Source organism: Canis aureus, chromosome 4, assembly GCF_053574225.1.
Source record: "Canis aureus isolate CA01 chromosome 4, VMU_Caureus_v.1.0, whole genome shotgun sequence".
Classification (NCBI taxonomy): domain Eukaryota; kingdom Metazoa; phylum Chordata; class Mammalia; order Carnivora; family Canidae; genus Canis; species Canis aureus.
Window position 1 is genome coordinate 57,261,061 of NC_135614.1, and position 24,168 is coordinate 57,285,228.

Consider the following 24,168-nt stretch of genomic DNA (forward strand, 5'->3'; position numbering starts at 1 on the left):
TGTGCTAGTCTCTGGAATGAGTCCCTCTCAATGTATTATCTCTTTTATCCTCAAAACAACCCTTTGAGGTGGGTACAATTATTAAGTCCAAGTGACACACAGTAGCTAAAATTTTATAAGGATTTGGTAATTGGCCCAGGGCCACAGACATAGCAAGTGGTAAAGTCAGGACTTGAACCTAGGTCTGTCTGACTCCAATCAATGCTTGTACTCTTTACTCTGCAAAACTTGATCCCAGCAAGCAGTAGAGGACATCTCAAATAAACTCCCTTTGTTTTAGAGTATAAACTTCGCCAGTGAGTGAGCACAGGGAAAGGAGAATTTTCTTCTCTCCACACGCATCTGAGCCACAGAAAGATAAGACAGTGCAGATTCTTCATATTTTCCCAAATGAATTCTAGCTAAGTTCCCTGGGAATCTCTCAATAATTCCATCTCCCACCTCTCCTTTCTAGAGTGCTCTGGAGACCTACGATAGAGTATAATTTGTGAGAAATAAATCTGTGGGTTACAACACTGACATTTTAGGACTGACTTGTTATACCGCCTAACATTACCAATAAGAATGCAATTCTAGGGAGCTTGGTGGGTACAATTCTAGGGAGCCTGGGTGGCTGAGTGGTTGAGCATCTGCCTTTGGCTCAGGTCGTGATCCTGGGGTCTTGAGATCAAGTCCCTCATCAGATTCCCCACAGGGAACCTGCTTCTCCCTCTGCCTATGTCCCTGCCTCTCTCTGTCTCTCATAAATAAATAAATAATTAAAAAAAGAAAAAAGAATGCAAATCCACAATCACACACCAACATGATTCCTTGAATAGATTTTCCTGGATAGAACTTAATATTCTCTGGCAACCTTTATGAACTTAAGAATGTCCTAAACTACTGAAATGTGCAAATTTGTCTATTGTCTCTTCCCTTTCGATGCTGGCATCTGGTTCTCTCTAATCCAAATATGCTGTCTTGTCTGAAGGGGAAGCTATCCCTTCTGTGCTTGGACATTGTTTGGTGAACTTCTTCGGCTTCTCTGGAGGTCTAACCTTGCAAATGGGCTTATAGAAATCTGAAGCTCCATGAGTAGGGTGGCCCTATGACACTGTAGTGTTTGGTGGACTGTAGTGTCAATGGCCTGTGCTGCTCCTGACATCTGAAATTACCTCATGGGTGAACATCTCAGGAACATCTGTTCCCTCACAAGATGCTTGGCCAAGCTTGCTTTGGTGGTGGAGTCTGATAGTTGCATTATTGCATGAAGTATCTGACCTTGCTAATAACTACTCAAGCTACAAACTTGCTGAATGAAAGTCACCATGTTTTCAGCAATTATCTGGCTCTGTGCAAAAATGTTAATTTCATGCTTTGCAAACCCATCTTTTGTAAAAGACCAACTTGCCTATAAAAATTGCTTTTGACATTCCCAAGATAATCTTTAGGGGAAAGAAAAAGTAAAAAAAAAGGGGGGGGTCTCCATTTAATCAGTTTCTACAACCTTCTATCACTCAAGACTTTTTTTTAGTGACAAAAGAGAGGTGTTAACAGGAAGGGTCACCAGGAGGCAGAGAAAGAACCAAATCAATGATGACTAATTTCTAAGGATGCTAAAGCCCTTGCAGGCTCACTGTGCATTGTGCTTCTTTAGGTGGATTGAGTTTGAGAAGCCTGGGAAAGTCACATGCTTCACACTGAATGACCTAAGCATCTCAGCCTTAGTGGACCCATAGGGATGCTCTGGTCTGAACAGTTCATTCTGCTGGCAAGAAAAAGGAGGTCCAGAGAGGAGCCGTCCTGCCAGGCTCCCACAGAGGTCAATGCCAGAATCAAGAATCCAACCCAGGGCCCCTGACTTCCCAGTAGTGCACATTCCAGCAAGACATGGCACTAGGACAAAAAGAAAATATATTTTTAAAATTTTATTTATTTATTTGAGATAGAGGGAGAGAGAGAGCACGAGCAGGGCAGAGGGAGAGGGAGAAGCAGACTCTCACTGAGCCTGGAGCCTGATGTGGGGCTTGATCCCAAAACCCTGGGATGACGACCTGAGCCAAAGGCAGACGCTTAACCAACTGAGCCACCTAGGTGCCCCACAAAGAGAAAATATGAATCTTTCCTTCAGAGGTTCAAGAGTGACTCCAGCCATGCTCTTGCCCTGAGACTTCCTAAAATGCTGTGTGTTCCATGATATCTACCAGATGGTGTGATTCAAGACGTAGGTCTTCAGCGTTCACTAGCAATGCTTCTCAAACAGTGACTTTGCTTTATCTTACTCATGATATCTCAAATCTTACTTTCCACTCTATAATGGAGGTCTTAACTTTATAATATAAAAGTAATGTTTCTTTCCCTTCTTCTCCAAATAGTTTGAGTAAACCTGATGCTTCTGGAAGGTGTGCCTTATTGTTCCAACATGAACTCATGGCATCAAAACCCATTCATAGGCAAAGAGCTGATTAACTACCATATCAGCAGGTGCTAAGCAGGTAGACCAAAGAGCTAGGCAATGGGCTGTGGGGTCCAGGAAAAGGGAAGAAAAATTAGTTAAAGTCTGGAGCAAGGTTCTCCAGAAGGATGGATAAATTTTTTTTTTTAAGATTTTATTTATTCATGACACACACACAGAGAGAGAGAGAGAGAGAGAGAGAGAGAGAGAGAGAGGCAGAGACACAGGAAGAGAGAGAAGCAGGCTCTACCCAGGGAGCCCGATGTGAGACTCCATCCTGGGACTCCAGGATCAGGCCCTGGGCTAAAGGTGGAGCTAAACTGCTGAGCCACCTGGGCTGCCCAAGTTTGTTGTTTTTAATGAGAGTCCTTAATTGTATTTTCCCTGACTGTAGATTATATATATATGGTTTTTTTTTTTTTTTTTTTTTTTTTTTTTGAAAAGAGGAAAGCACAGAGAAGAAAATTTAAATACCCTACAGGAAACTGGGAAAAATGGTGCACAGGACCTCTTTGTAATGTTTTTACAACTACATGTAAAATCTATAATTATCTCAAAATAAAAAATGTAATTTAAAAAATCCTCCCTAATCCCACCATCCAATAATAACCACTGTTGATAATTCTGTGGTTACCCTTTTTATCTTGTTTCAATGCATGTGTCTAAAATCTGAAATCTGAAGACCTAATTGGAGGTCTGGAACCAGCTTTCTTTACCTGTCATTGTGTCAAGAGAAATTTCCTATTATTAAAAGTTCTTTGAAAGTATTTTCAAAGGGTACATTATATTCTATTACATGGGTGAATCATATCCCCTACTGCTGGACATTTAATTGCTTTCAATTTTCCACTATTACATTTTTTCATGTTATATATATTTTACTACAATAAAATTTTTTTGTAAGTTTCAATAAACATCCTATCCATCTCACATTTCTGATTACCGTCTCAAGCTGGACTCCTGGAGCAAATTCCTGGCTCTTTTTTTTTTTATCAACATGTGACTCGCGTCACATGTTGATAACAAAGTTCTTTGCTGATAGAGGGAAGTGGGCAACATTTTTTTTTTTTTTAATGAGGCTGAAAAATATCTTAGTAGAAAAACTCCAGGTGACTGCAAAGTGCCTAATTGGTGATTTTCAAATACAGGGCCATCTGGGAGCCAGGTAGGAGGATCCAGAAAACCCACAAACCCACCTGCCTGCAAACTGGGGTGGGTGCCTCATCCAGCTGTCATGCTCTCCTTGCATCTCAATACAAAATGATCTTTGGAGAGAGACACACTAAACCAGGACATATGGGACTGTCTTTTGTAAAAAGAGGTTGTTCACTCTTCTCCTAGGAGGGTAATAGCTTGGGAAATATGCATAAACCATTGCTGCTAGGATATAAACAGCACGAAATTATCCAAACTTGGAGCCATTAAAGATGCACATTGTGAATTTAGAATCAAAACACTCTATAAATTTATAGCAAATCTGCACATTGAAAAATCAGTCTGCAGACTATAAAAGCAGTTGTTGGTTGAAAGCTTTTGCAAATGCTCCTGACTACACTTCTGGGGTGGGTACAAGGTATGAGAGCAATGGGTTTCTCTCAAGGAAGGCTTCATTGACATCTGGAAACAAAGCAGCTCTGAGATGCCTTCCAAGGAGGTCACTTTCTTCCAAGGTCTGATGTTCTCCACTACTGGTTCTACCATTTTTCTGGAAGTGATATGGTGAAGTTCTCTGTCATAAGCCTAAAGACTACCTGAGACCTGACTGGTTCTTTCATATGTTGGGGAGTGAGATAAAAAATAAGGGCCTGGACAAGTTACCATAAGGCTCCTTACATCCCTTCCCGAAATATAAATATTGCCAACAAGGGAAGACATGTAAGGTTTGGAAAACTCACTGAGAACTCTTTGTCTTCAGAAATTATACTTGCTGATTATTTTTCAGTGTTTCCCTTAAAGAAGAGTGATAAAAACCTACCTACCACAACTCCTCCCCACCCCTGGAATAAGGTCAGGGAGGGAGCTGTGAGTGGAGGTCCCCTTGGCGGTCACTTCTGCCCACTGGAGGTCAGAAGAAAGTCTCCTCTTTGACAGATGACATGTGTGCTTGCAGCATTTGGCTGTGGTTTCAGGTACTCCCTAAAAGCTGAGAGGGGGTCTATACTGCTCAGAAATGGAATTAATTTCCTCTAGGGAAGGCTAAAACAAGTATTTGTTATCCTAGAGAGACTAAAGGGTCAAGGGGGACAGCCATAAAGCTTTTTCTCTTGTCTCTGTTCCTTGGTATTCTAATACTTCCACCTCACTTTAAAAAATGTTATTTGCCAACCTATTATTTTGAACAATTTCAAAGAAAAGCTGTATGAATAATAAAAAGAACACCAGTATACCCTTCACTTAGCTTTACCAATTATTAGTATTTTATCACACTTGCTTACCAACCTCTCTATACATTTTTTGCTTAATCATATGAAAGTAAACTGCAGACATCATGATGCTTAACCCTAAGTACTTCAGCATCCATTTCTCAATCAAAAGAACATTCCCTATATAACCACAATTCCATTATCATATTGATACAAATTATCTAATTTACACTCTGTATTCAAATTTTCCCTCAAATCATTATATTTTTTAAGATATATTTACCTGAGAGGGAGAGAGAGAGAGAGAGAGAGAGGAGGGGCAGAGGGAGAAAGAGAGAAATCCTCAAGCAGACTTCCTGAGCCCAATGCAGGTCTCGAACCCAGGACCCTGAGATCATGACCTGAGCCAGAAAAAAGTCAGATGCCCAACCCACCGAGCCCCCCAGGAGGCCCCCATCCAAATTACTTTTATTAATTTCTTAACTGGTACATAATTCACACAACATAAAATCTGCCCTTTTAAGTGCAGTGGTTTTTAATATTCTCACCACATTGTGCAATCTTCATCACTAATTCTAGATCATTCTCATCACCCCCAAAAGGAAACTCTGTGCCATTATCAATCACTCCCCATTTCTTCCTCTCCCCAGACTTGGAAACCACTAACCTATGTTCTGTCTCTATGGATTTGCCTCTTCTGGACATTTTATATAAATGGTGGCCACATAATAGGTGTCCTTTGAGGCTGGTTTCTCACTTAGCATCAGGTTTCCAAGGTTCATTCATGGTGTAGCATGCGTCAGTACTTCATTCCTCTCTACAGCTTCATAATACCACATAGTATGGCTAAACCAAATTTTGTATATCTAGTCATCAGTTGATAGACATTTGAGTTGTTTTCACCCTGTGTCTGCTATGGATAATGCTGCTACGAACATTCACATATTAGTTTTTGTGTGAACATATGTTTTCATTTCTCTGGGGTAGACAGCTAGGAGTAAAATCACTAGGTCCCATGGGAACTCTGTGTTTAACCTTTTGAGGAAATGGGGACTGTTTTCCAAAGCGGCATCATCCTACAGTCTCACCAACAATGCATGAGGCTTCAGATTTCTCTACTTCCTCGCCAACACTTGTTACTGTTTGTCTCCAAAGTGCTTTTGCTGTTATTTTTTCCCTGTACCAGGATCCAATCAGGGATTCTGCATTGTATTTACTCATCATGTCTCTTTTGCTTTCTTTCATCTGGACCTGTTCCCCAACCTTCTTTTGCCTTTCCTGATGTTAGCATTAAAAGAATAAAAACAGTCTAGTCCAGAGTTGGTATTCATCTGTGATTGTGGTGGGTCCTAAAGCACCTTCCTCTTGCTCACCACATCAACACCTTAGGAGAGGTCTCCAGGTTGATGAGCACACTAACCTTGTACAAACTCTTGGTCAGAGCTTAGCAAAATGATCTTGTGCCTCTTACGTGGGAAATGCTTCTTGATACCCTAAGGCTTCCATTTGGCATCAGCAGGCATCTCAGGGGAAGGTGGCAGATTGGGCTGAGGTGGAGGAGAATGTGTCTGAGGGGCACAGTAGAATCTGGGCACCTGCCTTGAAGTGGCCCTCCACAACACCTGCCAGCTGGGTTGTCTTGAGCGCTGGAGTTAATTGGGGGCACTGAACTACAACAGGGGATAGCACTGCAGAGTGAGACCCACCGGCTCCACCACGGTAATGAGCTCTGACATGTATCACATCTCAGACTGTAGCTAATTAAATTCTCCACAGCTTCTCCAACAGCAAGGAAGACTTGCAGCACTCAGCTGCAGGGGGGCAGGATCAAGGATCCTGGGACCTACTCCTGGCTTAGCCACAGATCCTCTGCATGACACAAGGCAGGTAAATCAACTCCTCTGGGCCCTCCCTCATCTATAATGTGGGGTGGGGGGAACACATGTGAGGTTTCTTTAAAAGCTAAGAGTCTCTCATTCTAGACATTATACTGTCAGTTTATGTTAACGACAGTAACTCAGATGTGCTCTTGTCAAAGGGTGAAAAATGCAAGAGCTAATGCAATATGGTGGCAGCCTAGTTACAGCATCACAATAGCACTAGTAACTCACAGGCGCTACCTCTTCACATTGTGTAGCACCTTATAGCTCTTCCACAAATGTTAGCTCACTTGTCCCTGCATGGGGTAGAAAGGGAACAAGTGATGGCGCCCATTTTGCATGTGAAGGTTTGCGGATCTAAGGTGAATTCATTCATTCTTGAATCATCACGAAGCATCTACATGTGTCAGGTGCTGTGTGGTAGGCCCTGGATGCACAACACTGAGCTCGACAGGTAGGAGTTTTCCCTCTTGAGCTTTTAGCTGGGTGGAAAGGACGATTAAACAAGCTACAACAACAAAATGTGAGCACCGCAGAACTCAGGGACCCACAGGAAGTCCATGCAAGGGGCTCTCACCTGGGCTAGTGGTTGGCCTCAGGTGGCCTTCATAGACCACATGACGTCTAGTCCTAGCCCAGGGCTCTTTGGGTCCTCTAAGGTGGAGCAGATATGCTTCAGGTAGTAGGAATAAGACTCTCACCTGAGGCCTACTTGGCTACTTGTAGAAAGGGCAACACAATGCTTTTCCAGGGGTTAGAATATTAGTGCTTAATACAGAGTTGCCGAACGAATGAACTCCAGTGCCCACGGGCCTCAGCTCCTGAAGAGACAAGAAATTAGAGCAAGGCTGCTAAGGGATGCTAGGTTTTGAGTCAACTTCCTTGGCTTCCCCTGCTGCATGACAGTGCCAAGGGTCAGCTCTCCCTCTTTCTGGGGCTCAGTTTCCCAGTCTCCCCACCTGCAAGGTGAGCATGTTGAATTAATTAATGCTTGCTCTTTTGCTCAATCTACTTAAGGAGCTCTCAAAACTTTCTCTCTTCCTTTCTCAAACATCAAAAGACAAAGACAAAGCATGAATTGATGCATTTCAGTGGTGTCTCATAAAACGAAATTAATGGTGTCAGGAATCTTTAACTGACCTCTGAAGTCAAATTCTTCAAGGCTGATTGGCTGGACACAGCTGTTTAATAATGAGTAACCCCCCCCCCCCCCACTCTGCGACCTCATACTCCTTGGCAGTTAATAGGGTCATCCCATAACTCTTCCCATGAGAAGGAGAGAAGAGGGAACGGCCGGTGTCTACACTTTGCAAAGGCTCGTTCATAAAGCAATATTTATACATTCCCTTTAACCTGACATTGCATAAGATCTATTACCAGTTAATTAAATTGTTACTGTTTTATACATTGACTTCTGGTTGTGATCAGCATCTAAATTTACAGATCCACAAGTCTGCACTGACTTGCGTGAAGAAGCTAAATAATATTCACTTAAAAGAGCATTAAATTGTGCAGAACCATCATGAGCAATCAATAAAGGCTTCATGTTAAACAGAATTTAAAGAGATGGTATTTGCTACTTTACTCCCTTGAGAAACATATGCCTTTAAAAGTTATTTCCTATCCCTGAATTCCCTGAGACTACAGTGATTTTGACAATTTTCTGATTTGTTTAAAATGAACAATTATAAAACTTCGTTAGAGGCATTTGCATTCATCTAAAAGGGGGTGCGTCCTGGATCCTGCCACTGTCATAAAGGGAAAAGAGACAGGAGACTAATTAAGTAACAAAGCCTCAGCCAGAAACCTCGTTTCTAGAGGCATAATCTCCTTTGCCAGGCTCGGGGCAGATGACTGGCTGCATGCTTCCTCCTCGGCCTAATCCTCCCTCCTCCTCAGCAAGAAGCGTTCAGACAGTGTCTGGAATAATAATGTAATTACGGACAGCTCAAACACCTCATCCATGAAGGACAAGAATTTGGAGTCTTTCAAATCTGGGAAGGAGAATCAAAGGCACCAAAGGGTGGTTACTTTTCGGGGGGCCGGAGGGGTTAGAATGGTCTTTCTCGTTTTTTTTCCCCCACTAAAGCACACATGCTTCTCAGAAGGAAAGTAATTGCTTTTGACCAAGACGTGATGGCTACTCAGGTCAAAGTGGCCTCTGCACTCACTCAAAAATGCAACCCCAAAACCTCAAGTATCTTTCCCCCAGTAAAAGCCAAATATGTTTTGTTTTCTTCCATCATGGTTCTTCTTTCAGTCTAGATCATAGAGTTCTCAATGTTGTGAAAAAAAAAAAAAAGATACAGGATTAATGGGCAAGGATTCTGTTTTATGAATCTTACATTCCCTGGATTTAGCACAGTGATGGCTACACAGAAGATGCTAAATAAATGTTTGCTGATTGGCATTAGTAATACTTCATGTTGCTTAAGTGAAATATAATTTTGCTCATTTCCATTTGGAAGAACACCATCTTGGGGAATACTCTGAGTACAGGTTCCCACTGCACATGTAAATATTGTTAAAAGACAAAAGCCAAAGACCATGGTCCAGAGCCATGATTTTCAAACAGCATTCCACAGAGGCTTATCAGTTAAACAGAGGTGACTCAGGGGTTGTGTTAGGGAGGGAAGAGGGCAGAGACTGCTGGGCCGCCAACCCCATCCCATGTCCATTTCAATGAAAACAACTCACTTCTGTTTTCTGTGCTAGGCTTTTTTTTTTTTTAAGATTTTATTTATTTGAAAGAGAGAGAGAACACAAGTAGGAGGAGCTGCAGGCAGGGGCAGAGGGAAAAGAAGACTCCCCACTGAGCAGGGAGCCTGATGCAGGACTTGATCCCAGGGCCCTGAGATCACGACCTAAGCCAAAGGCAGATATTTAACCCACTGAGCCACCCAGGCAACCTTGTGCTAGGTTTTCACATAAAAGATCCTTTGAAGAAAAATGTCCTACAACTGGACATACACATAGTCTCCAAGTATCCCTCTACAAGATAATTACTAATTGCACAGGGAAAAATAGTAGCTTGACCCTAGAGAAACCTGGCATATATCATCTTAACACTGTTGATAATAACTCATCATGTACCTCTGATGTGGCACTGAGGGCACATGTCACTTCTATGGAATTCTTGCCCATGTGCATGAGAGACATCAGGCAAACCCAAATTGGGGGACATTCTACAAAACAATTGGTTATTCTTTTCAAAGTGTCAAAGTCACAAAACACAAAGAAGAGGCTGAAGAAACGTCACATATTGGAAGACACTAAGGAGATATATGACAACTAAACGTGATACGGGATCCTGGGATAGAAAAAAGAATACTAGTGGGAAAAACGGCAAGGTACAAATAAGGTCTGTAGATTGGTTAACAATATTATTTCACGGGGCACCTAGGTGGCTCAGTCAGCTGAGCGTCTGACTCATGATTTTGGCTCAGGTAATGATCTCAGGGTGGTGAGATCGAGCTCCGCATCAGGCTCCACACTGAGTGCAGACCCTGCTTAAGATTCCCTCTCCCTCTGCCCCTCCCCCCTCTAAAAATAATAATAACATCATTTAGTGGGTCTATATAATTTGTACTATGGTTATATAAGATGTTAACATTAGGGGAAGCTGGATGAAGGGAACAAAGGAATATTTTTGTAATATTTTTGTAAATCTAAAATTATTTCAAAATAAAAGTAAAAAAAGTTTATGAACTAAATAAACTTTTAAAAAATCACCATCTGAGAGAATTATAATTGGAATTCTGGATTGATCTTCAAATATGAAAAAAAAATATATAGAAAAATAACAGAACCTCTGTCATGCCAAGTCTGATTTAGGTATAAGTGTGAATTTTAATGTTATTCATTTTAAAAAACCTGACTGTCTGGCTTTTCCTGGCAATGCTCCCTAGAATAAAGACCAAGTAGTGATGAGAAGACCTCAAGCCAACATACATGGAAGAAGAAAAGCAGTTTGGACATACTGGGGAAGAGGCAAAAGGGGTGGGAGGGAAAAGAAAGATGGAAACTGGCTAGTGAATTAACTCAGGTTTCACCTATAAAATTCCTAAGAATTTTGCATTCTATTCCATAGCGTACTTATGGTTATTTTCATATAAATGTTACAGTCATTCGCCTACTCCCAGACCATGTCAGAAGAGAAGGACCATGTTTATTCTGTGGATTCTCATACCTTCTGGTATCTATCCTAACTTCTAGAAGTATGGTGTTATAAGTGGCTGAGGAAATATTTATTAATTTTCATTATATCAGCATATTCAGTAGTACAAAGAAGTGCTTTAAGATTTTTTTTTTTTTTTACAGATTTAAAGCTTAAAAACACAAACATATCTGCAAAATCCTACTCATCCAGAAAACCTCATTCCCTAATGATATCAGATAAATGAAGCATTGCTCTACCAAGAAGTTGTGTTAAGACCTCAGGAAATCGGCATTGTACATATATTAGTTATGCATGAGAAAATAAAACCTGGCCTTTCTTTTTTTTTTTTAAGATTTTATTTATTTATTCATAGACACAGAGAGAGGGGGGCAAAGACACAGACAGAGGGAGAAGCAGGCTCCACACAAGGAGCCTGATGTGGGACTGGATCCCGGGTCTCCAGGATCACACCCCAGGCTGCAGGCGGCACCAAACCACTGCTCCACCAGGGCTGCCCAAACCTGGCCTTTCTTTTTCTATTTTGAAAAGTATGGGTTTCGCAAATGCCCCAATGGTTCTTTTATTTATTTATTTATTTTAAGGAGAATATCTGAACTGCTGATAACAGATTACCTGTTTTTGAAGAGGTATTAAAATTCTGCATTTGGCCTTTCTTCCTTGGAAAGCGAGGATCCTTATTAAGGGTGTTTTTTGGTCCTCATGACACTCAATAAATATTAAAATATTTGTTGTTTTAAATATAAAAGCAGGCAATTGCTTTCTCAGTCTTCATTCCTTTGTTTTTCTAGAACCTACACCCTGATCTTGTGGAACTAGCCTTCTCCCAGTGTCAGTTCACACTGTTTAGGGGGGCTGGCCTCAGTTCCACAAGTAGAGAGCTGTCCCATACAAAGAGGATGGTATCTTCCTGACCACCATAAAAGGCTTAAAGAGTGGACACAGAGATTGGCTCAGTGATTCTGATTACAAAGATCAGAAGAGAGATTTTCTCTTTCTCCTGGAGCTGCCAAGCTGAGGGAAGGAAGCGTTTTGCTATGGGAAGCCTCCTGCCACCAAGAGGGGGAAAGATGGCCTGAAGAGAAGCAACCAGCCCCCAGCACACATTACTGAAGACCTCAAGCTCCAGGATCCAGCCATGCCTGAAGGCAGTACTTCCCCAGTCTTTCTACTTAAAAATAATCCAAAAGTCCTTTTGCTGAAGCCCATTTGAAAAGAGTTTCTGTTATTTACAACTGGAAGAGTCCTAATACAAACATCTTTTAAAAAAAAATAGAGAATATTAGGAAGGCAGAGAGGAAGTGGGGCTTTCCAACCTCTAAAATTCAATTTTATACCCAGGTTCAGACAATTCTACTCAGATGAAAGGATAGTCAGGGGTGCTTGGGTGGCTCAGTCAGTTAAGCATCTGACTCTTGGTTTTAGCTCAGGTCATGATCTCGGGGTTGTGAAACTAAGCCTTATGTCATGTTCGATGCTTAGCATGGAGTCTGGCTGGAGATTATCTCCCTCTCTCTCTGCCCCTCCCTCTGCTTGAGTACATGCTATTTCTCTCAATAAATAAAATCTTAAAAAAAAAAAGTATAGTCATAAGGACAAGAAAGCATAAAGAAGTCAAAAGAAATTGGTTTTGAAGTTCAGCAAATGGAATTCAAAACTGACGAGAACTGACCAGATAAACAGCTCTGGGCAACTGCTAACCCTTTCTGAGCTTCCATTTTTACATGTCTAAAACGGGAGTGATAACTTCCCAGCGTTGTTATAAAAACCAGAGAGATAACGGATGACACAGAGAAGCAGTGCCTGGTCAAATAGGGTTATTTCTTTCCTTTGCTAGGACACAGATAAGGTGGCAGGGAAGGATGGCAGCATCTGGGTTCATGAGATGGCCAGTGAAGCCCACACATCAAAGTGCTAACATCGAAAACATCTGTGGTGAATGATGAAAAAAGGGGGAAGTCAAGCCATCCCATCCAAACAGTATGACAGTGTTTGAAGCTAAATATGTGAACTAGATACCTGATTATAAAATGCATCACAAATCCTCTCTCTTCCACGGCACTGTTTAGACTTCATATTGAAGAACACAATTACATTCGACTAATGGAACTTCTGGGAGCTGATGTGGCACTCAGTTTCCAAAAGCTGCCTCTCACCACACACCAAGAAAACCTCACCTATTTGGTAATATAAAATAATAATAAATACATGAAAGAAATGCAAAATAAATGGGAATGTATGAAATAAAATGAGATAAATCAAATTAATGAAAAAAAGTCTCAAACTGCAGGTCTAAGGTCACCTCCAATCTACAATGGACCATACACAGTACCTTTTTAAAACAATATAAACTTATCTTTCCAAATACTAAAAATCCAGAAAGTTCTTTTAAAGTTCCAGATGTCCAGTTTCTCTGGAATAACCACAAGGCCTGGTAACCTATCCCTGTGCTCCTATATGGCAGCAGTTGGCAGTAGCTGAGTTGCCAGTGGATGCCCCTTGAGATGAGGGGCCATATCCTCCAACCATCTGCTCTCTTCCCAACCTGACCCACTCTCTTACATAGGCAGGCATCACTCACGCAACTGGCCTCTAGAGCCCCTCTAGGAATTTGCATTTGCTGCCCATTAGAAGGGAGTAGATCTGGGATCTCAGGAAGGCATCCACCACCCTCTTCCTCTGTCAACCTCCCCACTCCAGAAGCAAAATTATAAGGGTTACTAAGAAAGGAAGACTTAGTGGTGGTGGATGTACCACTGAAATGTACTTTCAAAAAGAATGGCCATGCACAGTAACTTCTTGCAAGATACATCCACGAAGGCAAGAGAAACATAAGCAAAAATGAACTATTGGGACTTCATCAAGATAAGAAGCTTTTGCACAGCAAAGGATACAGTCAACAAAACTAAAAGATAACCTACAGAATGGGAGAAGATATTTGCAAATGACGTATCAGATAAAGGGCTAGTTTCCAAGATCTATAAAGAACTTCTTAAACTCAAAAGCAAAGAAACAAACAATCCAATCATGAAATGGGCAAAAGACATGAACAGAAATCTCACAGAGGAAAACACAGACATGGCCAACAGGCACATGAGAAAATGCTCCACATCACTTGCCATCAGGGAAATACAAATCAAAACCACAATGAGATACCACCTCACACACCAGTGAGAATGGGGAAAATTAAGAAGGCAGGAAACCACAAATGTTGGAGAGGATGCGGAGAAAAGGGAACCCTCTTACACTGTTGGTGGGAATGTGAACTGGTGCAGCCACTCTGGAAAACTGTGTGGAGGTTCCTCAAAGAGTTAAAAATAGATCTGCCCTACGACCCAGCAATTGCACTGCTGGGCATTTACCCCAAAGATACAGATACAATGAAATGCCAGGACACCTGCACCCCGATGTTTATAGCAGCAATGTCCACAATAGCCAAACTGTGGAAGGAGCCTCGGTATCCATCGAAAGATGAATGGATAAAGAGGATGTGGTTTATGTATACAATGGAATATTACTCAGCCATTAGAAATGACAAATACCCACCATTTGCTTCGACGTGGATGGATCTGGAGGGTATTATGCTAAGTGAAATAAGTCAATCGGAGAAGGACAAACATTATATGGTCTCATTCATTTGGGGAATATAAAAAATAGTGAAAGGGAATAAAGGGGAAAGGAGAAAAATGAGTGGGAAATATCAGAAAGGGAGACAGAACATGAGAGACTCCTAACTCTGGGAAACGGACTTAGGGGTGGTGGAAGGGGAGGTGGGCGGGGGATGGGGGTGACTGGGTGACAGGCACTGAGAGGGGCGCTTGATGGGATGAGCACTGGGTGTTATTCTATATGTTGGCAAATTGAACACCAATAAAAAATAAATTTATATTAAAAAAAAAGAGTGGCCGTGGTATGTGAATTATACCTCAATAATAAAGCTGTTGAAGAAGCATTGGAGAAGGCTGAAGAGGGGGAAAAGGGTAAAACAGGGGGAGAAACAGGAAGAGGAATAAAGGCTCCCTATAGGGCAAGGTCTTGACCAGACTATGATACTGACAAGGTCTACCCTTAATAACCCCCAAGCTTCCTTTTTAGTGTCCCTCTCCTAAAAAATAAAAGAAATCTGGTTTTCAGCCAGCCACAGAGGTGTGAAGTATGGGAAAGTAGAAGGTATACTAGATCCACAGTCAGGAAACCCTGATGTCATCCTTAGCTGTGTGACATTCTGTGAGTCAATCTGACTCTCTGTGTCTCCATGTCACTACTAAAATAAGGATGATAGTTCCTGAACTGCTTAGGGCAAGGATAGTTTTGAAATAATAGTAGAGACAAGAGATGTGAAAGCATTTTTTTTTTTTTTTTAACTGTAGAGGGTTGCACCATGTGCAACAAATACAGGGCACTCATCATTATCTCTGCCCAATGCCTATGAGGGACATTAATGAATCACAACACTCACTATTGTAGCAAGTATTGGAACTGCTTACCCAAGAGCTCTTTTCCCCATCTGCCATGCTTACAAGGCCCAAATTTTGATATAGTCACCTATTTCCTTCACATAATTAACCAATGTATGTTGGTGAGTCTGTGCCAATTTTGGTGGTCTGATTTTCCTTACTAGACACTGGTTCAAAAATAGAATCAACTGAGCAGGTATTAATTAGTTGGGTTAGAAGCATGAGTTGGGGAAGGATTCCTTCACTAATTAAAGATGACAGAGAGAAAGAGCATACCACATAACTAAGAATATCAGTCTAGAATGATGAACACTAAGACACAATCCAGCAAATGTACTAGGAAGGAAAGGAGGAAGGAAGGAGTATCCTTTTGGGTATCAACAAAAAGGCAAGGTACAACAAGGGACAGAAAATTAGATCACCAGCAGACTTTTTGACAGTAACACTTTATGACAGAAGAAACGGGAATAACATATTCAAGATACTCGAGGAAGGAAAATATGAACCAAGAATTTTATATCCAGCAAAACTGACTTTCCAGTAAAAAGGACACAACTGTTACAACATTCAAGAACTCAAGAGATATTGTTTCCATGAGGTCTTCCTAAGGAATGACCTATAGAAGAAGCTTGTCTCTTATAGACAACCAAACTGACTGGAGAAATATCAACATATGGACTGATGGTGAACATTAAATATGCAGTTACCTATGGAACCAAGACTAAGTGGGAGTTAGGAGGGAAAGAGTAGTATGCACAATAAAAGACAACTATAAGACAAGTTGAGGGGAGGGAGTGGGGAAAGTTCATGCAAAAAAAATGTTTCAAGGAATCATATTGGTAGCAATGTTATATTGTGATGATGCCAACATTTGCTGTGTGTGTCGTATGGAATAAGGCAAAAGAGTTTAATTCCATTATCTCCTGTATTCTTGAAAACCAGGGTTCTTCATGTGAGGAAAGGAGATAAACATGTACTAAAGAAAAAAAACCTCCAGCTTTGAATTTAAATTAAACATATATTGATGAATTCATGAGCTATTTGATCTTTAATGTAAATAAAATATCAAAATATACATATTTATACGTTTATACTCTGTCCAGTGGAAAGTCCAGGAGCAAGTCCACTAGCAAAGAGCATCTCTAATTCCCCCATGATGGTCTTCAAATACCATTTCACACTAAGAGAAACCAAGAGAGTTCTGATAGGAATGGCTGACCTCAGGTCAAGGGCAGGATATGTACCAGATGCATCTGAAACATCTGAACGTATCAGAGAGAAAGAAAACAATCAAGATTACTGGGATTGTGCCACAGAAAACTTGGCATGTGACTTGAACAGACTCCCACCAAATAAGTAAAGAAGAAATGATAGAATCAGGATGCCAAGAGACGTCATGTGCCTTCTGATGAAGAAGCACAGTGTCACCTGCATTCTTGCCAGAGGGATCTACACCAGTCTGAGAAAGTCTCTGGATCCAGCTGCCAATTTGCAGAAAATAAAACAGGGGAAGGTGTTAATCTGAACCGTGAATGTACGATCAGCAACGTCTAGACTGATGGGTCTGGGTTCTTCAAAAGACAAATTATAAGGAAAAGAAAGAACTGGTGGAGGAACCTGTAGCTTAAAAGGCTTAAACAACATCATGTGTTAAAATGGGTAAGATTGAATGACTGGGGATGCACATTTGGGGGATAAATCTATTTTCTAAATGGAAGGACATGATTGCTGTGTTAGGTCACATTCAGGGACGGTGGTTGGATAGGGTACAAGAAAGAGTTTCTAGAGGAACTGCCGACAGTTTATTTTTTTGGCTGGTGGTGGTTGCAAGGGGATTCATCTTAAAATAAATTCTTTAAGTTTGCAGTTGTTTTATATGGTTTTCTGTATCCTGTATTTTATTTTACAATAAAAAGGTTGTTTTTAAAAAATAGGAACAGGAGAGAGAAAAGAAAGGGGCTATATCTATCTCTGTCCTTGACATGTCTTGCATCAAGATAGGGATCACAAAGAGAGTGTATTCCAGATACAGGGTACAGCCTAAGCAAAGCCAAGTGGAGAGATGGAAGATGTGGCACATTCCAGCAAAGGCAAGTGGTTCTGTTTGGCTACTCAAGGCCTCTGTGCAAAGAACAGTAGGAAATAAAACTAGAAAAGTAGTTGAGGGCATACTGTGGAAGTCTCATTATGCCTATGTAAGATGTTATTAGCTTAGGAGGAAGAGAAAGAGTAAATGTTTCTGAATAAGGACTGATACCTGGATTGAGCCATCCCAGTGGTCACTTCTCACCCCAACCCCTTCTTCCTTCCTAACAGAACTCCAATTTTGTTCAATTACCCATCCTGCAGGTGTCTGTGTCTACGTGTAATGTCTGAAGCTACAGCAGCCACCTGGGGACAATGAGGAACTTTAACTTGGGAGAACATGCTGAGTATGGCAGAGCACAAAGATGGTAGGACTACAAATCTCAAATCCTGTTGCTGAGCCACTGAATTAATTAATCCCACAGTTGTCCTTCTCCTAGGGTTCTATTTACATGACATAATAAATCTCTGTATCATTTAAATGATTGGGTCTTCTATTACTTGCAGCCCAAAGGATCCAAAATTACAAATGGGTTTTAGGGGAAAATAATTTAAAAGGCATACCTAGACCCTTATAAGTAAGACTAAAAAAAAAAAAAAAAAAAAAATGCCTTTAAATAGGCTCTATGCCCTCAGTGGTGCAGAGAACGTATGACCCAATTGGTTGCCCTGAACAATCTCTGTAGAAACAGAAGGTTCCAGCAGCCAGCTTAAGTTTACCACTTAATCACACAACTCTAGCTGGTGTCAAGCTCTTAAAGGAGTTGATCCCAGGGAACAGGGAGAAAAATGAAAAGGAAATAAAATTGAACAGTTGCCTGCAGAGAACACCAGCTGCGTGTGATTGATTTCCATGTAATCTCCATTTGTCTCCCTGAAATTTTTTCATCAGATCTCTGGCACAGGGTCATAGAGAGGCACAAAGCTGCTCATGCCCGGAGTGTGGTCAGGAAAAACAACAACAACAACAACAACAACAACAACAACAACATATTCCCTTATGCGCCCCTAAAGGCCAAGAAAGCCGAGACAGGTGATCTGGGGGAAGAAAGAGAGAGAAGCGTTTCCTCTCCTCACCCCACAGCAATAGTCAGACCAGGAGCCACTGCAACCAAGGTGGAAGGTTGGTCTGTTGGCTGCTCTATGAAAAATGGTTGAGTCCTAAGGTCTGAGGAGCCTGTGCCTGTCCTGGCTGTCTTCAATTCATCAACTGCTCAGGGCAGGTGTCTTGGCCCCAATAATAGCTGGCATGTGGGATTCCTCTACTGACCCATCGATCCCAACAACCACACAGGGAAACAAATTATTCTGGGGAAGGGGCTAGGTTTGAGGTCACTGGTGGTGGGGAAAGGATGAAAAGGAATAGAAGAGGATGGGAGGGCAGGGTGGACTGTATCTAGTTATCATTTCAAAGTGCCATACCTGTCACTTGTTTAATGCTCTTTGCCTTGGAACAGCCTCTGGTATTGATACAGGTACTTATTTGCCTGGTGTGCTCCAACCCATGACAATGGGGCCTGAAGCTCAAAGGGAAGAGAGATCGCCTACAGCAGTGGTGCTTGAAGGGTAGCTCCCAGTCTGGCAGCATCAGCATCTCCCTGAAATACAAATTCTCAGGCCCCACCCCAAGCCAACTCAATCACTGCTCTGGGGGTAGGTCCCAGAAATCTGTTTTAACAAGCTCTCCAGGTAACCTCCATGTACACGAAGACAAAACCAACAACCTCATTATGTAAGTGCAGAAGGGCCTTCAGTGACTTACTCAGGATCATGTGACTGGAAACCAACAGAGGCTACACAAAAAGCTGGATCTGACTCCCAATCTAGTGCCTCTCCCATTGCATCAGAAAAGGAAGCAAAGCTGCAAAGATACAAACCTATGGTGAGCTATTTCAACACCTTTCTTAAGCATTTTTAGTATTTTTGCATACATTCTAGAAACTTATTTGAGCCCTGAGCCTAAAACACTTCCGGTCCTAATATGGGATGATCAGACGAGGGTATCCTCTCCCTTCTGACTCCTCTGTATGGCTGGCATTAAAGTGTCCACGTTCATCTAATGACCAAAGCCAGAAACCCCAGCAACCGTGGGGCAGCGCAATTCAAAGCAGGGGCTCAGGGAGGCAGACTGCCTAGATTCAAACCCCAGCTATGTGACTTGTTCTCTGTGTTATAGGGGGCAAGCTGTAACCTTTTTGAGCCAATTCCCTCAACGGTTACTTGAGGACAACAAGTTTACAGGGACAGCGCCTTCAGGGAGGATGAAACAAGATAACCCAGGTGGTGCTTAGCATTGTGCCTGGTACACAGCAAAGTGTGCAGTGCATGTCAGCTGTCATTGCTATAGTTCATATCACCTTGTCCCTCTCATCCCCATGTCCACCTGGTAACTGAGTCACGATGACTCCGTATCTTTGACAATTCCCATATATGGCCTCTTTTCTTTGTCTTTGCATGCTCATCCCCATTGCTGTGGTGGTAGTTCTGGTCCTCATCTCATCCTCCTGCACCACCACGCAAGTCTTCAAATAGGTCTTCTGGCCTCTGGTCTGCTCTCCAGGATGACATGATGAGCTTTTCAAATTGCAAAGCTCAGCCATTCATTCTGCTGTGTGAGCTTCCTGAATCTCTGCAGTGGCTCCCCATGGTCCTTGGGGTCAAGTTCTAGCTCCTGGGCAGAAAGCACCAGTCCCCTGATGATCGGCACCCCTATGTTGATTTTACTTCTGGGCCCCTCCCAGGCTCTACACCTAATTACTTTGGGGACCACAAACACTGTGGCCTTTTCACACCAGGAGTGCCTGGTCCCCCTCTGCCTGGCAAATCCACATTCATCTTTCCAGATATATCCAAGAGCTGGTGCCTGCTTGAACTCTTGTTCTCAGGTAGCCGTGACTACCCCTGCGTGTGCCCTCTCTGCTGCTGCACCTGCTTCCCTCCCAGCATCTGTTCTACCTTACTGGGCTTATATGTTTTCACATCTGCCATCCTTATTGACTGCTAGATTATCACCCTCCCTGGCACAGAGGAGGTACTCTAAACTTACTTATTAAATGGATAAACACTGAACTCCCCCAATTTTGACAGTCCCAGCACTGCCCTCTGGGCTCACAGAACAAACCTGCTCTGATGTTCCTCAGGAAAGCCTTTCCGGGGTTGGAATCCCATCTCATTTTCACAGCAGGTTGGAATGATTCTCTGTACAAATGTGGCTGTGATTATGCAATGAGTAAAGCAGGCTGTGCAAATGATATGTCACAATGTAATCCATCCATCACCAGGCGGTCATTCAGTTCCCAGCATGGGCAAAGCCCTGGGTTTAGGAGAAAACGAGCCTTCTCATCCCCAACTGGTGTGGAATGTGGCAATGAAAACTAAGAGCTTGCAGTCAGTCATGGTCTGAGCACTGGGCTGGAGGCTTGGCTTCTAGTTCCTGGCACTGTCACTCACTCACAGGGTGACCTTGGCAAGCCCTTCCCTTCTTGGGCCTCTGACCCTCATCCATGAAACCACGGTGATGAACTAGAAGCTTTCTAAACACCCGTTAGAGCTCAGAGCTTGAACGTTTCAGAAATTTAACAGCCACTCATGAGAAAACAGGGATGACTCTCTTGCTTTCTATCCTCACTCCCTTCTGAGCACTTTGCAGTTCACATGGGAGACAGATAATACAGTATTCACTGAACACATGACATGACTCTCCCTGTCTCCATCCAGGTGCTAACTTAGGACCGTGTGCCAGAACCTGGGTGTTCCTGGAGGCTTCAGCACCTTCCCCTATAAACAACTTCCCCTGTCTTTGAGATTCATTCAAAGGAGGCAATATTGCATAATGGTTAATAATACACAGCCAGAATCGGTCTGCCTGGCTTTGATTCCTGGTTCTTTCACTAGTAGCTGTGTGACCTTGAGCAAACTGTTTAACCACTCTGCCACTGTGTCTCATTTTTCTCATCTGTAAAATAAAGACAACAGTAGTTCTACCTTATGAGGTCATCGTGAGGATTCAAATAGTTAATACAGTTAATTCCCTAAATAGTGACTCCACAGAGTAAGTAAGTACTCAACAAAAAAATTATTGTTACTATGTGTTCTCAAAGATCCTTTGGAAAAAGATTACTGCTGTCTAACAACATTTTAAGAAAGGCATTAACTCATTCAAGAGAGTGCAAACTTCATGACCTAATTACCTCTCAAAGGCCCTCCCTCCAAATACCATCACATCAGTTGTCTTTCTATTTGAGGAGACAATGAGAAGTCAAAATTGGCAGTCTGCAATGTGCAAGAGGCCTTCACCAGAACCTGACTATGCTGGCGCCCTGATCATGGACTTCCAGCCTCTGGAACTGCGAGCAATAAATTTCTGTTGTTTATAAACTACGCAGTCTGTGGTATTTTGTTGTAGCAGCCCAAATTAAGACACATAACAACAACGACCACAAAACATGAGTGGATAGATAGATATACTAAAGTGACTGTAGTGGTTATCTCTGGAAGGTCATAATCACTGGGGATTATCTTTTTGTGTCTGTGCTTATCTGTATTTTGTAGCATTCTCCAATATTCTCTATCTCCCACCAAATGTCTCTTCCCACATTCCAGGGACTCTGGGCCGATGGTTCCTGCAGCTCTGCTCCCCAGCTGGGGCCCCAGCATTCCAAGGAACTGCCAAACTCCAAACTCATACTCCTCAGGAATGGGTTGGAATGGGGCCTCTCCAGAGGAGCCTCATGTAACTGGCAGGAACACATTCCTTCCATGGGCATTTCCAGAAAGAACCTCAGTCAAAAGCAAGAATGACAGGTATCCAAAGCAGACCAACCATGAGGCAGAAGTCTGTGCAGCTCAAATCTTGGCAAGGAGCCCCTCAAAGTAACACCTCTAGCCATTTACTGAGCATTTAAGCTCTGCCCTGCACCACATAGCTGTGCTAAATGCATTCCAAGCATTATCTTATTTGATCTCCACAGCCTTGTGAGGCAAGTATTTTTCTCCAAAATTAAGGATCAGGACACTTGAGACTCTGCCATTATCTTGCCCCAGGTCACTCAGCTGGCAAGGAGCGGAGAGAAGTCAGCCCCAGGTCTCACCCTGCTACACACCACAGTGACACAGCATCTTCTCCTGGGTTTTGTAGGCCTCAGTGTGCCTGGCCTTGAATTTCCCTTTCCTCACTCAAGGAACTAGACTCCTGGTGACACTCAAAATTGCTAGATCAGGTACTTACAGCCACCCCCATGTGACTCTTACCCATTTCCCAGACTGTTCACAAGCTGCAACACAGAAACTGTTGTTTTCATTCAATCAGGAAGCATTTATTAGGTGTTATGTATATATCTTCCACGTAGGGAGATTCACGCTCCACCCAGGACACACATACAAAAACTATGGGAAATGGTCCATGTTCTTCAGCATTGAAACATCTCCTTATAGATCTATACCTGACAGACTGAGAGGTCCCCAAAATTGTGTCAAATGGACCCTTATTGAGGACTCTGACCTGTGATTAGGGTCTCACTAACACATCTGTGTTTAAGTGCCGCCTGCCACTTACTGGACCCACCACATACCAAATACTGTACCTACTTTCTTTCTTCCAGGCCTTATCATAACCCTGTGAGATACTTCTTACTGTTTACAGGGGAGGAAAGATGCTAAGAGAACCCAAGAGACTTGCCCAAGGTCACCCAGCACCAGGAAGTACCTCAGTTGGTTGCATTTGAGGATTACTTTTGTGTCTGTCACCCCACCAGCCTGCGGGCTCATAAGGACAGGGATGGCATCCCGTTCAGCATGGTGTCCCTCACTGACCTAATCCTATGCCCAATAAATGATAAGCATTAGCTTACACAGATACACACAGAGGACATACTTGGAGGGAAGCAGTCGAGGTAACTCAGAAGGGGGCCTCTGGATTCACACAGATCTGGGTTTGCATAGCAGCTCTGCCTCGTCCTAAGAGTCTCTCCTTGAAGCAATTCAGTCTTCTCTGACCTTCAGTTTCCTCACCTGTTAAATGGGGACTCCAACAAACTCATCTCCTACGGAGGGTAGGAGGAATGAACAAGAGCCAGGGCTATTAATCTCTGAGCAGAGACCTGGCACATAGTAACTGTTTATTAAAACACAGCCATCTATTACAGCAAAGCCAGAAGGGCCCAATTAATGGGACATGTACAACGCAAGGTGCTCTGTCCCTGTACTGGAACGTGAGCTCCTTGAGGACAGGGCTGGGACATTTATATCAGAGACCCCAGCAATGGCCAATAAAAGCTGTTCAACAGATGGCTGCTGCTGCCGGAGACCTTTCCTGTCCAGGGTGTTGATTCTGAGCTGTGCACAGAAAGGCAGGAAGGTGGAAGGGAGGAAAGAGAACCTCCTCTGTTCCAGCAGAGGGCTCCTGAGCTGGTTTCACCTCTAACATGGGGATAAATAAATTAAAATGGGGATGAAAACAGTGCCTACCCTGCAGAGTTCCAATGAGGCAGAAACGAAATACCTTCAGAAAGCCTTCTGGCTAACCTGAGACCAATGAGAAGGGTCAGGGCGTGATGGCACAGGGAAGAGTAGGCAGTGGGACCAGGAAGACTCAAAACGGCATTAAGAGGGAGGGCTTTCAGGGCACCTGGGTGGCTCAGTTGGTTAGGCAGCTGCCTTCGGCTCAGTCCTGACCCCACGGTCCTGGGATGGAGCCTCATGGCCAGCTCCCTGCTCAGCGGGGAGTCTGCTTCTCCCTCTCTTCTGTCTCTTCCCTGGCTTTTGCGCTCTCTCT

At 42.7% G+C, this 24,168-nt stretch overlaps 1 protein-coding gene across 13 annotated transcripts in view; it reads right to left on the bottom strand.

Annotated features, from left to right (window-relative positions):
- The window catches only part of GALNT10 (polypeptide N-acetylgalactosaminyltransferase 10), a 216,131-nt gene that overhangs the window by 145,908 nt on the left and 46,055 nt on the right, over nt 1–24,168 (bottom strand). The window contains exon 1 of one of the 13 annotated variants that reach the window (XM_077895784.1): nt 12,874–12,945. The exons of the other annotated variants lie outside the window; for them this stretch is intronic. Coding sequence (XP_077751910.1) covers nt 12,874–12,930 — 57 coding nt within the window. The 5' untranslated portion in view covers nt 12,931–12,945. Of the gene's footprint in view, nt 1–12,873; nt 12,946–24,168 lie in introns of those variants that run through there. 13 annotated transcript variants of the gene reach the window in all.